Here is a 16449-nt window from a genome sequence, read left to right as displayed (position 1 = left end):
ACCCAATGCACGGTACACAGGTGTTTTTGCATTTCGCCCACATTGAAATGCGGCTGCCGCGGCCAGAATGCGATAAGTAGGTTGTTACAGCTACTATTTGAGCTAAAGATCAGTGCTAACACTGACGTTTTCAGTTAAGTTTGTAAAGCTGACATTGCCAATGCAAAATAGTGCACGAGTGTGGCAGAAACCAAGAGGACAATGTCGCAGAGAGCCAATTTGACCTGGCCAAATCTAGTGGCTCTGACAACCAAGCATCTGTTCAAAGTAAAGAAGAAAATCTGTCATCAGGCTATGTGGAAATATTATTTCTGTACAACAAAGAAGGACAAGAAATATAAAAGAGCAGTGAAAAATTTAAAGAGGAAGAAAAGGATGAAGCAGTGACATGCCATCTCATTCAAACAGCATTTTGAAGACAAAGTGAAATTGAGAAAAAGAACAAAGAGTCAGAAGCGACAGTTTTTTAGAGTTGTGCAAGCTATTACTGTAACTGCTTTGGGCAAAAAGTGCTTACAATATTTTTATGCGTAAAAAAAATACAATAAATTCAGCCAGACTAGCAACGTTATTCCCTCTCTACATCAGTAAATAATTGCTACTGACCAATTATAACTAAGGCATAACATCATGAGGAAATGATTCCATAATTTTACAATAGTGGTACCAAACCTGTCCTAACACATCTGCTAAGTAGAACCACCTTTTTGAAACAAGCTGAAATTGTAATGTTCAGAATCATGATGATCTGTAACCACAGCATAGCCAAACTGATGTGTAAGCATATGCAAACTATGAATCTCGATTATACTTATAAACTTCTTACCAAATATGCTTCTGTCATAAACCTCATGCAATATTTGCTCCATGTTCAAAAGCGCAACTGAATGAAGCATGGCTTAGAGATATGTGTATATTCAGGATCCCATTAATTAAAAATTGATTAATTCAAATTGACAGTTAATTCAAAGTGACTGTTAGGTACCATTGCAGCTTTTTGCATTACAATGGTTTCTGGGAAAACCCTCAGTAATTCAAATCCATGAAGCCATATGACAGTTAGTTTGAACACAATAGGCCATTCACAGCCTAGACTTCCAGCCAGGCACTGTGTGCCTAACAATGCTCTGGTGTTCCAGTACATGTTGTAGCAGGTTTTCTGCACCTCGACAACACAGTGCAGACTTGCACTTGAGCAGTACATTGAATTTGCTCCTGTCAGTACCACAGTCCCACGTGGCACACAGCACAAGCATTCTGCTCAGTGTTTACACAGACAATGGACCGCCATAAACGTGGTGTGCTTTCAACAGACTCAAGGTTCCAGCTTGTATGTTACTTTTGCACAGTTAGCCTCAATCGGCAGAAACTATGCTCTGCATGCCAATGCATTTCACTGCTCCCTGTATTTATTTTCGTGCGAACATTTCGTACTTCTCAAGCAATTTCCACACACATTCTTGCAGCCCACCATTGCATGGTCAATAAATTTTCAGCAAGGCTTCTACTAGCATGCATTCAAATGTGTTTAATACTATTGGCATGCAATAATTTGCAGACTGCATTGTATTGTTACTTCCAATTCCACTTTATTTAAACAGCTCCTTTGGCCACTTAGAGTTTGAATTAATGAGGTCCCATTGTACCTTGTAAGATCCCTATACAAGTACTTAAATACCTCTCACTATTAACGCACATTAAGCAAAATGATAATGTTGAGACGCATGCTGCAATTTCATGCTCAATGCTGTTCAGTTGCAGTCCCTAAACTGTCCCCCCAGCCCTTTTATGCACTCTGGCTTGGTATGCAGCTTGCACGGCATGTACTAAACTGCATATGTCTACCTCTATTGCTTCGTGCAGTAATGTTCACAGGTTACAATACAGTTTGTGCTACCATGCTGGGGATCTTACATTGGCTCCTCCATGGCTTCACCAAGGTAGATCTCTCGACCATAAAGTACTTGCAGAACACCTGGGGCAGCTGCAGCGTGCCTGTACGTGCTAAGCACCAGAGACCAACTGGCTTCATCAATGCCCAAGGGCACTCCAAAATTGCTGCCGTCGTCATTCAAGTTATATGTTTGCACGCCTTCCTTCAACAAGTCCAAGTTTACACTTGTATATGTGGCCACAGAAGAATCAGGAATTGCCCTCCAGTCCCTTTGGCGAATGACAGCAGCAACTTTTTGAAAGCGGGTTGCGTGACCGCGGTAGCGACCTGAAAGTACACCAGAAGCCCCTCCTGCTTAAGTGAGAAGGCAAAATTGCATAGCTGCAAGCAGAAAGCACATGCTGCATGCAACAATCAAATGCTGCAAGCAGAAAGCGGATGCATCTCACTGGCCATGAACAGCTGTTATGGTAAGCTTTGTGTGGATTTAATTCCCAACAACGAAGCTTTCACTCTAAGAAAATTCACCCAACAGAAGAAGAGTACTGTAGGGACAGCTACAGTTTCTTGACAAGCTAGCACGTCAAAAAAAACTAGTACTCTCTCCACTGATTTTTGCGCTTGAGCTGCCATGTAGAAGGCCCACTCATCTAAAGAAATGTGTATATTTTAGACAGTATGTGTGTAATTCTTCTAGTTATTTCCAAAGTCCAATTCTGTGCTTTTTTTTTAGAATTCAAATTCTAGCAAACTTGCAGTAGTCTTGCAGACACCCACGTGCTGTACCAATTTTCAAGAAAAGTTACAAAGTTGCAATTTTCGTTATCAAGCTTCCACAAATCGCACATACTAGTTCAATGTTGACAGTATTTGTTATAATCAGGTTATTAGATTGTTTGCAATTAATAAAGGCATTCTGATGTCATTTCAGCATAGACTTAGATGATAAATTTTGCTTTGTTTATGCTGTTAACCACCTTTTCATATTTTTTTAACAATACTAAATCACTCTGAGCAAATACACATATAAAAAAAAGAAGCTGCTACGATTCAGTTATTACTCGATTTCCACTAAATTTTTGTGATGCTAGAGCACTCTGGGCAAATTGATGCACTCCATTTAAGCCTTCGTAAAGCCTTTGGTTAGGGGTCACATGGAGAACTAATCCATGAACTTCTATTAGCACACCAAATTGTTTGGTAACATGAAAGCATACTTAAAATTAGGAATCAGTTATTGCCATAGGTGGTTATGCTTCCGACATGCTTCTCATCACTACTGATGAGCGACAAGGCAGTGTGCTAGGGCTGTTGTGTCCTTTAGTTTACATATATAACTTAACAGAAGTAATGTCCAGCCCTGTGTTCATGAGACTTCTTGCAGCTGACTACACCATATTCAAGGAAAGGCTGTGTAATGCAGATGACAATACTGTATCGCAAAAAATCGCTGTTAAAAATTGAACAGGATACATCTGTCTGGAAGATCTATGAACTTTGGTAGCAGGCCTTTTCAGCTATCTGTTGCAAGCTGTTGATTTTCAATTGCTATGTTCATTAGTGTAGTGCAAGGAAAGACTGAAATTAAAGCAAATTGGTAGGAATTCATGTTACTGAAAAGCAGGCATGCAAACACGCACACAAGTAGGAACAAAAAGGCCAACAAAAACACCAACATTAAACTGAAAAGTTGAGAATGGCAGAAAGCAAGGAAGACAACCTATTCGTGCATGCTCAAGGGAAGGCAGCACCAACCTGTCAGTCATGGACATGTGCAGGTACTCGCGAAAGATAACTGTTCAGGCACAACACTTTCACTTTGTGCAAGATAATCAAGGGCTGACTTATGCATGTGCTATTGCTATTAATAATATGCCATGCCTCGACCATAATGCACACTTCTTCATTCCTTTCTCTAAGCATGAACAGCAGAACTATACTGTCTGCAAATTTTGAAGTACACTAGCAATGGCGACAGAGTAACGAAAGGTTGGACAGTGTTTCACCAGCCATAAAACGTTTATGCTCAACTAATCTCCAATTGACACAACGCCATGTTTGCCCTACATAGAAGCGACTGATGCTAAAAGTGACTTTATAAACTACACCCATTCGGCACTCTGTGAACATCTAGGTATGCTTTTTATAACACTTGTCAAGTTTTTCTACCAGTTCAACTGGTCTTTCTCTGCATGGCAGCAAAGAGCAAACACAACATTGGCCCTGTGTAGACTCCATACTTTCTTAAGGCTACACAAGAGAGACTGAATGAAACTGAATGGTATGCGTCTCCATCAGGGTTGCCTCATGCCCCTATTCAATCCCCCCATGTGCTGTCAGTTGCCAGTTCGATTTTGGATACTGCCCATTCAAACAATAGAAGAACTATGTTTTGAGAGCCACTAGAAAGATACAGTGAATTAAAAGCCTAAGTCAAATGAGAGTTGCAGAAGGGTGCATCGCTGAGCTGGATTTAACGTTGCTGGGTTTAACATGATAATGGAGGTAAAAACAGTGCATAAAGCGACGATGACAGAAGGAACTTCATGGTGTGCATTCTCGTTTCTTCTGTCGTCGTGTTATGTGCTATTTCTACTCCCGCTAAAATTAATGTTTTACTTGTGCAGTTTTGGTAAGTGCAACGCTACACTTGTGTGTCCTCATCACGCATGTTGCATGAAGTCGTATTAAAATTTTATATTTACTTCTGTTGTGTTTTCTAGTTTCACAAAATTTATTGTAACATTTCTTGAATGCTTTCAAGATAACATTGGTACCGTTTCAAGATAAACATTGTGCAACTTAATTCCCGAGCCCCTTCGCCCACTTTGGAACAATTTTTTTTTTTTTTCATGGCAAAGGTGGTAACCACAGTTTTCCTTAAATGCTGGCCAAATGCCAAACAAAAAGCATGTAATCACTCTTCACTAAATTATCACTGAAGAGACAAAAGAGCCTGACGCTGTCACTATCAACATATTAGTCAACTACAGTGTTACATATTGGAACATCACCACTCAAGCCAGATGTTAAATTTTTTTCAGGGACGGTAAATATGCTATTTATTGCCTGAAAACTTACAAAGTTCCTTTACAAGGCACAATGGCACTGCACTGGTTGCGTTCTGCTATATCAGGTATCAAAACACATAGTAAACATACAGTAGCTAGTCCAGCGGTGCGACGTGTCTTGTGCCGTGCTGTCCCAGTCAATGTTTTCTGCTGGAGACCTTTCTTGCAAATGGCAACAGCATTAGAACACTTCAAATCTCCAGAAATTTTTGCATAATTTTTTAACGGGTACCTCACTTGTGTAAAGCAATAGACGCCTAGCCAACATATGATGCTGCTTACTTTACATGATCTGCATGTGCTGTCTTCAATGCATACTGAAATGATTTTGGTGCCACTGATGATGGGACGACAGCAGCAGGAACCGCAGTGTGCAAGATTGGACGAAATGACACAGCCTCCCTTAACATGTATCTTTCCTTCTGCTTTAATGCACCTTTCTAAGGGACACTTCAATAGGTGTACAACTGAACAATGTGAAGTGAGAAAAAAACAAGATTTCTGCACATTTTAGCAGCACCCAATGTGAACTCAACTGCATGTAAAGGCAATGAAACTGTTCTTGTACACGTTGGTTGGCCACCAAGAGCACCAAAATCACGATTGCCCCTATTGCACACACAGACAGGTGTTCAGAAAAAGCAAAAAGACGGCAGTGCTTGCTTTTTCACTATAATGGAATGCCTTGACAACAAAATCACATGTAGAGCAAAGGAGTAATTCTGTCCCAGTTCTATTGCGAGTAGTGCTGCGGTGACCTTTATGACAAAGTAACCTGTATAAAGAATGATTTCGGAGGCCCCAAGCACTTCGTTATAAAGGAATTTGACTGTACTAAGGAAGAATTCAGTTGTCACACACAGACACACACACACAAAAAAAGCAATCACACTCTTGAAGGATTGCTTTTAAAGGACAACAGCACTTTTCAAAATAAATGAACAAGAAAAAATTGTGGGGTTTGCATGTTAACATGCATGACAGATGAAAAAAATGGTGTCGCATCACACCCTAGTCCTAATAGCAATTTCTCAAAGAAAATAAGCACCCAAAAACTGGAGTTTTTCAACTTCTAAATGTCTTGACAAGTTTCTCATCAGCAGATGCTTCAGCTAAAACTGGAATGTCGGAAGCTTCATACAGTTGAACCTTGTTCATATGTATTGGGGGAAAAAAGAAGGTAGAAAATAACGTACAAACCGAGAAAACGCACAATAAAAAGTCACTAAAAGAATTAAGACTCAACTGTAGTTGACATCCACGTAATGTGAAGTGAAGCGCGAATCTTTGCAGCACTAGACGCCGAGCTGGTGGTGCTCGAGCGGCCCTAGACGCACGTTGTAGTTTTTACGGCTTCTGCAAGCTTACACTTGCGCTCCTAGAAATTCGGCCTGGGTGCAGACATGCATCGAGCTGGTAGGGCAGAAGCGACCAGAGACGCACGCTGTCATTTTCCTATTGTGCAGTGTTTTAAGACTGCAACAGGAAATATAAACGACATCGAGCTGGTGGGCAACAGCAGAATACGATGACTAGATACCACCAGAGCGATACTTGACGCCGCCTTTGCACCATATAGAATGGCGGTGAGTTTGGGTTATCGCTTATTAAAAGTGTGCAGTCCCCTTCCAACGGCACTACGGCCCACACACTATGAAACAGATAAGTGAAAATGCTTATCGCAGTAAGGTCGGTGGCGATAGCTGTGAATGCGGCATGCAACAACTCGGAAGAAGATTTGCTGGTACCGGAATGAGAAACTTTGTGAGCACCAGCGTTTTCAAGCGAGAAGGGCGGGCGAGCATTGCGGGAAGATGCTGTTGGGAGCGGCTACTGTTCACGATTGTGCATGCCTCATGCCTTTTCTTGTTAACACGGGATCTAGCGGCCGGAAAACGTATCATACGATTGCTGTTTGGTAATCTACTAAACACTGGTGTCGAAAAATCGTTTTAAAGAAACGTATGAACCGGTAAAAAAATAAACGTAACTGTATTGGGCCATTTTTTGTGTTCTCGATCATAAACGTTAGTGCCGGGAAATCGTACATAATGGTATTGTATCAATGAGGTTCTACTGTACTACCCCCATATACATAAAACTACTTAAATTTGAGAATAAAAGGCATTGGCCTTTTATGGGTAGGGTTCAGCATTTTCAGCTTAAACCAAAAAATATTAACAAGAAAAGTTTGTCGTATTTATTTAAATACAGAATTTGATCTTAATCTAAAAGGATAACAAAAAAAAAAAACAGCAGTTCACCTGGCTAAACTACATTTGGTACAGGCCGTCAAGAGTAATGGGCACACCAAAGCAACTAAAACATAAAATACCATGAAGTATTAGCGAAACCATCATTGTTTTCTTTAATTCCCTCAGAAATTTGGCCATTATGGACGCTTTTCTTACTGTGTTAGTTTTTATTAGTTATTACAGTTAACACGAGTTCAGTCGTACGCTCGGTTTGAGTGGTGAACTAAATTTTATGCGTAAGTGTCAAATGACCCATTGAGCGAAAAATGCAGCTCCACTAACTTTCACGTGAAACCTGCGGAGGTGCGAAGCTTGCAGTGATGCACTGCTAATGGGCTCATACCGCCTTAACCAATAGCTCATAACCCCGTAAATGCGGCCTCCCCATTACGACAACAGAAGAGAAGTGAAATTCAATGCTGGGATGATCAGCGGCAATGCAGCCAGCTCTGGAAGACGACGACGAGCGCGTGCCGAGCGCGAGCACGAGCCGCTTGCTTTACCGTGACGACGACGACGACAGGAGATGCCGACAGCTCGAGCGAATAAGGTGCTTCGCACCTAAAACAAGTTTACTAGAGCTAAGGCAGCGATTGAAGGGTGCGCAGTTGCTAGCGTTTATCTGCTCTGATGCAAGGAGCCTGGCGAGGTCAAGGTCGCATGTCAGCCTGCTGACAAAGCTATCTTTAGTTTCTTATTTGTGTCGATTTTGTCTGCCGCTGTGCTGAAAACAAGTGGAGTGGGAAGGGGGAGCACGCAGAGGTGTTGGGGGAAGCCTGGCCCTTGCAGTCTTCTCACTGTGGCTAATGAAATGTATTAACAGGGAAAGTTCATTGATGCCAGGTCATGTCTATATATTTAGTCTTTTCTCTTTTTTTCCCTATGTTATGTTGTATCTCTGTACACACAAAATGTAACAAATAAAGTCTCATTCTATTCATGTTCGAATACCAAATGCGCTCACTCATAATCCCTCACAAGTGCAGTAAATTGGGCGGGCTCTTAGAATTGCATGGCGACGGATAAACAGCACAGAGAAGGATGTGAACTTCTAGAGGCAACATGAAATGAATGTAACAAAACCTGTTGGAGCACAAAACAGAGCACTTGGTACTAGAAATTGAAGTGGCAAGTACAGTGTGTCTGGCGGGTTGGTAGAACTGCATGGTGACAGATGCCATTAACTGGTTACGTTCACTTATATTTTCTTAATTCCTGTATAGTCACATTGCTGTATGGTGTTGTGGCTTTACTATACTGCTTCTCAGAAACGGTAACCTCAATGCAACAAATTATCCCCCGAAAAAAGCTGGCAAAGGTTCATCTGCAAAAAAAATATATTGACTGAAAAGATTAATAAATTTCTGTCTAGAAAATAAACCAAAAAAGCTGACCCATAATTATGGGCCACCTGCATCGCGAAGCTTCAGAACACAAGATGATAGATGAATACGTAACCATGGTTAAGTTACTCTTTCAAAATTAATGGAGTTGTACAGTTAAATGACATATTAAGCAGAAGAAGAGGCACATACCAAGAGACCCATGGAATGACATCAGATGTTCTCTGCTGACGGTGTCATTGCCTGCAAGGCAGGCGAACAATGGGAGAAGCTCAGGACTAAGCCCCAGATGACATGCCAGGGCGTTGCCATCGTAGGTGTATGTCTGCAATGTACTTATGTCTAAGTACGAGGCCGAAAGGTAAAGCACTCTCATATTGTAAATAACATAATCCGAGTCCTGGCTGAGCACAGCAAAGCACTCTGGATTGTGCTCAGCGTAGTGGACCACCTCCTTGTCACACTCATCCAATGCATAAAATACCTGCAAGAGTTTGAGTAACTGTTGGTACGCATACAGTACTACTCTCAAACAAACAAGCTAAGCCGCTACTTGACCAACATACTTTGCATGAAGTAAGGTGCTTGATGATGAAGCACAAACTGTGCGATGTTCCGTTGGGGCAAGTATAGTCATTTCTTTCGTCTCCCGTCCAGCAACCAGCTCGCAGTCGTTCAAATACCTTCTTAATCTCAAGCACTCGTTGACTTCGGCGAGAGTGCCAAACCCGTGCCTTTGTGTGGGACACCCATCCATCGAAAAAAAAAACCAAGTCAATACCTTTCTCTTGAAACGTTCTCACGAACTCCTGTTGGAAATAAGAAAAAGATCATGTTAGAAAATACAGCGTTGCAAATGTTTATAACTTAACTAACAATGCACAATTACAATGAGACAAAAAAAAAAAACTTTCTTGCCATACATATTACTTAGATCAATAACTAAAAAGACTAAAAAAAAATCTGTGACATGAAATGTCTTAAAATGTATCTTGTCATTCATCCCTGACAAGAGCATGCTGATAGCTTGAAGAATACATGGCATATCAATGTTTAATACCACGAGCTAGTACTGTTGACCCTTTATGAATAAGTGTTGCCTACAGGCAACATACCAGGAAAAAAAAAAAAAAAAAAACTTCCTGCAGAGTTTTGGTATTGATGACAAAGTTTCTGGCTAAATGTCTTCGGCCAACACTGAATGACAGGCAGCAAGCACCATTTGTTGATTTAGAGCAGGAACGCAGGAGGAGGAAGAAGTTTGGCATGTGACTCGCTTTCTTTTGAAAGCATGGTCACAGGAGAAAGGGTGATGCAATATCTCTGGCTGCAGTGGTGTCACACACATAATGTAAATCAAATGACATGTACACCTACAGTTCACATATGAAGAGAGCTATCCGCACGAATTCCAAATGAAGCCATTGGTGACTTGGGCCTAGTGTTTTCCCCACTACTGCAGAAAAAGTTTCCGTAAAATATTTTTTCTGGTCATAGATTATGCTTATCTTGACGTATTTTGCACATTTTGATGAAAATTAATTTTTGATGTGAAAGCATCAAATGACCCATTGAGCGAAAAAGCCGGCGCCTGTAGCAGCGAAACGGTACCTAAATTCCCATTGGCTCAACTCCACGTCACGAGCGCGCCTCAATAGAGCACAGTGGGCGAAACGGTGTTGCGTGAGTGGAGAGGGCATCGCCGCGATGCCACGTCACTGCAGGGCCTCGCTGCGACTTCCTCGTCAACGACGAGGCAGTCGCAAACGCGCGCGTGCAGGTGCCGCTGTTTTGCTCTCGAAAGCTGGCACGCGGTCCGTATCTCTCTCTCTCACCCCCACTTGGCTTAGCTGCTGCCTGCGCCTGCCAGCATTGGTGGACGCTGCTGCTTCCTCAGTCTCTCGTCACGCAGCATGTTGGCACTGCAGGCTGCTGCTGCTTGCTGGCTCAGGTAGCACGTACCACTATGGTACATTACTCACAGTTAAAAACTCGAAGGACCGCTCAGCGGCATTCAATTGGACATTAATGCTTTCGCATCCACAACTCATAGAAAGTTCTCGAGTGCCCTCGGATTTTTTTTTTATTCGGGCATTTATACGTCTTGTCTTTAAAGGTTAATACCATCAGCTATGTATCTGCAGTTTGGAGTAGGGTGGACATCTGGGCTCAGGAAGGAAACCGCAGTGGGAAGGAAATCGCATTTAGATGACAAGACACAAAGAGAACAGACACGCTCTCTTGTCTCTATTACTTTGCTTCCCACTATGTGCCACCAAGTCCAAGCATCCATGCTACTAACATACATTGATGGTATTCGAATGATATTCCTTTCCAATATTCAAAAAAAAAAAAAATGCTTGAAATTCATTTTAAATGCTTACCGTCACAATGTGGGCGAGGCCCCTCCATGGGCCTCCATATATGTAGTCACTCGTCCTATTATAGAGCCACGTGATCAAACTTAAGCCATCCACTACTATTGTGGGCTTCATGCCTGGAGCTTTGTAGATAACGTGCTTTTGCGCTTCGTCCAAGATGTTTATTTGTCTATAGCCACCTGGTACACATGTCTCCATGAAAGTTTGGAGACCTAGAACTCCCATTGTTGATCCTGTGCACTGTGGATAGATTTAAAAAAATACAAAATCATTCTTTAAAAACAAGTACATTACAGACCTATTCACCTTAGAATATAAAAAGACGTACAGCCAAAGCCAAAAAATACTAGAACTTGAGGAATTATACTAAAAAATTGTTTCGCTAGTAGATATTATTGTTTATTATACGTTCGCCGACTTTTCTTACTCTGTGAACAGGCACCCTGCTCTATAGCCACAGCAAGAACAATATGTGCCACAGACAAATAGAACTGTTTATGAAATTTATTCATGAAATGTTCACATATGAGCAATCGAAATTCCCATTGCTGTAATACACTGGTTCTCTATGTTAGTGTCGCTGCTACAGGTAGGTCTAAATAATTACTGGGTCTAAAAAATAATACTCTGAAAAACCAGTGAGCAGCTGTATCATAATTATTTTGGAATCAGTCCTGTCCCAAAGTTGATGCAAATGAAATATTGCAATATTATTGGTGTCAATACAGCAGTCGTAAAGAAGCTCCAAAAACAAGCTTCGTACAATAAAATCGTAAAGTTGGCAGGTATGACGTCATGTACAATGCACTTTCAACAAAAAGCACAGCTTTCACATGAACAGTATGTTCCCTTTCCCCGCATTGTGGTGCATCATGTGGCATACGGATACTGAAATTTTGGAAGTGTGTCTCCACCACTCTCCTGATCTTGGTGCCAGCCAACATTTGGACTACATCAATCAATCAATCAATCAATCAATTTTATTTACCAGAAACAAAAGGAACTGGAGGGACACCTGGGCAAAAAGCTGTCGTAGCAGCTTGATGGAGGCCCAGGGTCCCCTACATGGCAGTAGTACTCACATGACATATACACAACACTTTCATGAAAGGTTTCATACACAACAAGCATTACACATCGCAGGTATGCATAAACAATGACATTTTACCCTTGAATGCAATATACTGATCGGTACGTCGCTATAAAAAAAGAAAGTAGTCACGCAAACCATCTTTGTTTAGCGTAGCTATGTGCCTATATTTGTTTAGTACAGTCGGTATATTATGTGTTAAAGACTGTAGGCTGTAATTGTTTCGAGACCCATGGTACCTTCCATACCTCAGGGTTTCGTGTAGCATGTTTTGTGTGAGTGCAGAGTTCTAGCTGAGCAAGGGATGTCAAATAATTCTTGACATATTCGGATGAGAAGTAAATCGTGTCTAGTAATCTATGTTCGTATAATTTATCTACGTGGTTTAGTCTGTATTTAAGAAATATATTTTCTGTTGGTGAAAGTCGATTAAAGTTCTCTATATACCGAGCGATTTTCTTTTGAAGTATTACCAGCTTTTGCAAGTTAGATTTAGATGTTGTAGCCCAGACAAGGTAACAGTAATTTATATACGATAAGAAGAGACCATAGTATATTTGAAGTTTTGCTCTCGTAGGTAGAAATGTGCGGCAGCGTGCCATAGCACCGGTAACCGCAGAGAGTTTGCCGCAGAGATGTTTGACATGGGCATCCCAACGTAAATTATAAGAAAATTATACTCCAAGAATTTTAAACTCTTCAATCAGTTCAATGCGTTGGTTCTGAAAATAAATAGCCTGATTAAGGTTAAGTGGTTTATTTTTTGCACGAAATATTACAACTTTCGTTTTCTTCGAATTTACTTTAAGCTTATTTCCCTGTGTCCAATCGGACAAACTTGCCATAATTTTATTACACTTTTGCACAAGTCTGTTCGCATCAGGACCTGAGACACACAATATAATGAATTGAACCTCACTGTTTATGGTTATGATATCATTTATGAAAACGTTAAAAAGTGGCCCAAGAATGCTTCCTTGAGGCACACCACATACAATAGGTAAGAGGGACGAATTATGTTTATTAATAGAAACGTACTGACGTCGATGTTTGAGATACGATTTGAGTAATTCTAGCGGTTTTCCACGAATTCCATATAAACAAAGCTTCCGAATAAGGATTTCGTGATTGAGGCTGTCAAAAGCTTTACTAAAGTCTATAAAAATGCCGACTGTGTAGTAGTTATTTTCATAGCTCTGCAAAACGTATTCTTTCAGCGTAAGAAGAGCCATTTCTGTGGACCTGTCTTTCCGAAATCCGTATTGTGAATCAGTAAGCACACTCTTTTTATTGAAAAATTCCGTCATTCGAGCAAAAATAAGCTTTTCTATTCCCCTTGAAAAGACTGAGAGTACCGATATCGGTCTATAGTTAGACGCAGTATTTCGATCACCACCTTTATAAATAACCGAAATTTTCGTGTGTTTCATTGCATCTGGAAAATCTGCAGTCTCTAAAATTAAGTTGTAAATGTGCACAAGTGGAAGTACAATAAATTGCAAGACATGCTTTATAGGTTTAATCTGCAAATTATTTACATCTAAAGCTTTACTGTTTTTCAGTCCTATGTACACACTGTATACTTCATATTCATCAGTAGGCACAAAGAAAGCGCTTTTGCGAACAGCATCGCTATGACAAGCCACCCCTATGCTATCATTGCCTTCAGGAATATCGCTTTGTGCAGTTACGAAGTGGTGGTTAAAGTAATCGGAAAGTGCTCTGCCTGTTATCTCACGTGAACCCAGCTTTATCGATGTCAGGTGCGTATTGTCCTTGCGGCGACCTAGAACAAGATTAATCGTTTGCCACGCAATCTCTGGGCGTTGTCTCGAAACATTTGCGAATAAGTCCTCATAGTACGCCGCCTTTGCCTTTCTTAGTTCAGCATTCAGCCTGTTTCTAAATTTTTTGAATGCTTGTAATGCTAATTCACACCGCGTGCGCAAGAAGGAATGATAGAGATTATTTTTTGTTTTGATCATTTTTGCAAGCTCATGAGTAACCCAAGGCTTTCTTACCTTTTTAGAATGTTTAGCTGTCTTCATTGGAAAATTGCTGGCATACATATGGGTAAAAGCTCTAATAAATTCGTTATATGCCTCATTTGCATCTGTTTTGTTCAAAACATGTGACCAATTGTGATTCATAACGTCATTTTTGAACCGTTCTAAACTTGCTTGTGTTATACGCTGATAAGTGAACTGTTGACAGGCATCAGCTGTTTTCTTAGAGTCATCGGTGTAGATTAAAAATATAGGGCAGTGGTCGCTTATGTCAGACACCAATGTGCCTGTGTTGCATACAGTAGTAGAAATATCGACAATGAGTAAGTCAAGTAAAGAAGATGTATGACTTGTAATGCGTGTTGGTGTGGTGATTGTATTTACAAAACCTGCAGACTGGAGGCACAAGTTCAGTTGAAAGGATGAGTTACTCTGTTTGAGCACATCTATATTAAGATCGCCGCCACACACAAGCTTCAGATTGTTCATGCTTACATAATCTAGGAATGGTTCGAAAAACTCTAGAAAAGTGACTACATTGCCGCTCGGTGGGCGATACACCAGAGATATAATCCTATTTTTACTCTTCACAGTGAGTATTTCGTAGTCATCTGTTACTCTTGTATAGTCGTGTACTAATTCATATTTTGCATAGCTTTCAACAAAAAGTGCAACACCACCACCTTTCTTGTTGGGCCGATTAATAAAAAACCGGTCATAACCTTGTCAAGTCAGCATAGCACAGTTACTGTAGTACCATGTTTCCGATATCATAATCACGTTAAATTTAAAAGTAAATTGTGCCAAAAAATGGATGATATCGTCACTCTTGTTGCATGCTGAGTGCGCATTAAGATGCAAAACAGTCGTGGCCGATGCATCCTGTTTAGCAATTAGATGCGGGAAAGCAAGCTCTTGATAAGCCATTTTGACGATGGTGACCAGCCAAAATTGCGCGGTACACAAGTTCGCGCTGCTCCCTCACTCTACACCTGCGCCTGTCCCGACGTTATCTTCTAGACGTCACTCTCGTTTCTTATCTGGAGAACGGGCGATGAGTCAGTTTGTCTTGTAAAAATTTTGCCGTTAAACGACCACACCGATTTCCAGTGATGCGCGTGTTTTCTTTTCACGGCCATCGCGAGAAGCTTCTTCAGGGCAAGGCAAAGGTGTTCATTCACATAAACCGAAGAAGAGCCTTCCAACCCAAGATCTGTGCCTGTGAGACGCATTTTTCTGGCTTTGTGGAAAACGCTATCCCGCTTCGCACGACTCTTGAACTGGACGATTATATTCGTCCGATCACTACTGCGTGTAGGTACACGATGGCACGTTTCAATGTCCGATACAACGATTGTTTCATTGATCGTAGAGCCAAGTTTGGAAAGTAGGTCACTCAAGCACTCATTCTCGGTCTTCACTACACCCTGAATCTCTAGGTTGGTCTTACGAGAGTATTGCTCAGTTTGCACGATTCGGTTTTCTAAGCTTTGCACTGTGCTCTCTAAAGAAGAACACTTAGCGTGCAGAGCCGCGTTTTCACTCTCAAGTTTAGCATTCTTCGCAGTACATTCCATTAGTTTTGTTTTCAGTTCCTGAATTGTGTGAAATGCAAAATCCAGACTTTTTGCCATGTTATTCTGCTCATTTTTGAGCTCGCGGTTTTCTGTTCGTAGATCTCTTTCTAAACCTTCACGAAACAATTTCAGTTCATGTCGCATCTAGTCTCTTACTTTAGCAAAATCGGACTTTAGTTCATCCTTCATCTTGGCCAGTTATTTCGACATAGTTTGGCAGTCGTACTTAAAAATAACAGGCGAGAAAAATAGAAATTCAACAAATAGCCCCAATAAACCTCACGATACCCGGCAGCAGCGACTAAAAAGCACGAATATATGCAAATACAGTAGCTTTGCACTAACCTGCAGGATAAGCAGAACGATGCTTAGTGTCGTGCACTGTACTTACGTCGCTACTGCCAAGTGCAGTCTTCGGGGCTTGAGTGGCTTCTTTTATACGGAGAGACCCGTGACGTAGGCTCTGTCGTTCCAAGCCGCAGGCGCAGACGATGTCCGTTCCTTGCGAGGCCGAACTTGTTTGTAGTACCCTGTGCGCATGCGCATGTGGCTCAGCGCTTTTCAGGTTCGATGCGAGATGCACACCTGCAGGATAAGCAGAACGATGCTTAGTGTCGTGCACTGTACTTTCGTCGCTACTGCCAAGTCAAGCAGTAAACAAAATAAGGAGCATCATACGAGGTGACCGAGCCCCTGTCCTGCTCCCATTTGACCACATACTGTGTCGAGATGCCTATCATCCTGGGAAATGAAACTGAAACTGGTTGCAGAAAAGCTATTACCAGAGGGACCTCGATACGATTCTGCCTAATACGTTTTTCGGGATGATACA

The 16449-nt window shown here is 41.3% G+C and overlaps 1 protein-coding gene across 5 annotated transcripts in view; it reads right to left on the bottom strand.

The window, feature by feature from the left end:
* Positions 1-16449, bottom strand: part of LOC119463550 (constitutive coactivator of peroxisome proliferator-activated receptor gamma-like) — a 69333-nt gene that overhangs the window by 31420 nt on the left and 21464 nt on the right. For 4 of the 5 annotated variants that reach the window (XM_049668276.1, XM_049668279.1, XM_049668272.1 and 1 more), the window contains exons 3-6: positions 10948-11184; positions 9130-9372; positions 8756-9047; positions 1915-2245 (exon numbers count right to left, since the gene is read on the bottom strand). In XM_049668276.1, coding sequence (XP_049524233.1) covers positions 1915-2245; positions 8756-9047; positions 9130-9372; positions 10948-11184 — 1103 coding nt within the window. The remainder of the gene's footprint in view (positions 1-1914; positions 2246-8755; positions 9048-9129; positions 9373-10947; positions 11185-16449) is intronic. The other variant, XM_049668282.1, reaches the window with a different exon arrangement.

The sequence above is a fragment of the Dermacentor silvarum genome, chromosome 1, assembly GCF_013339745.2.
Source record: "Dermacentor silvarum isolate Dsil-2018 chromosome 1, BIME_Dsil_1.4, whole genome shotgun sequence".
NCBI classification, from domain to species: Eukaryota; Metazoa; Arthropoda; class Arachnida; order Ixodida; family Ixodidae; genus Dermacentor; species Dermacentor silvarum.
The sequence above is the reverse complement of the archived record's forward strand: the minus strand, read 5'-3'. Positions and strand labels throughout refer to the sequence as shown.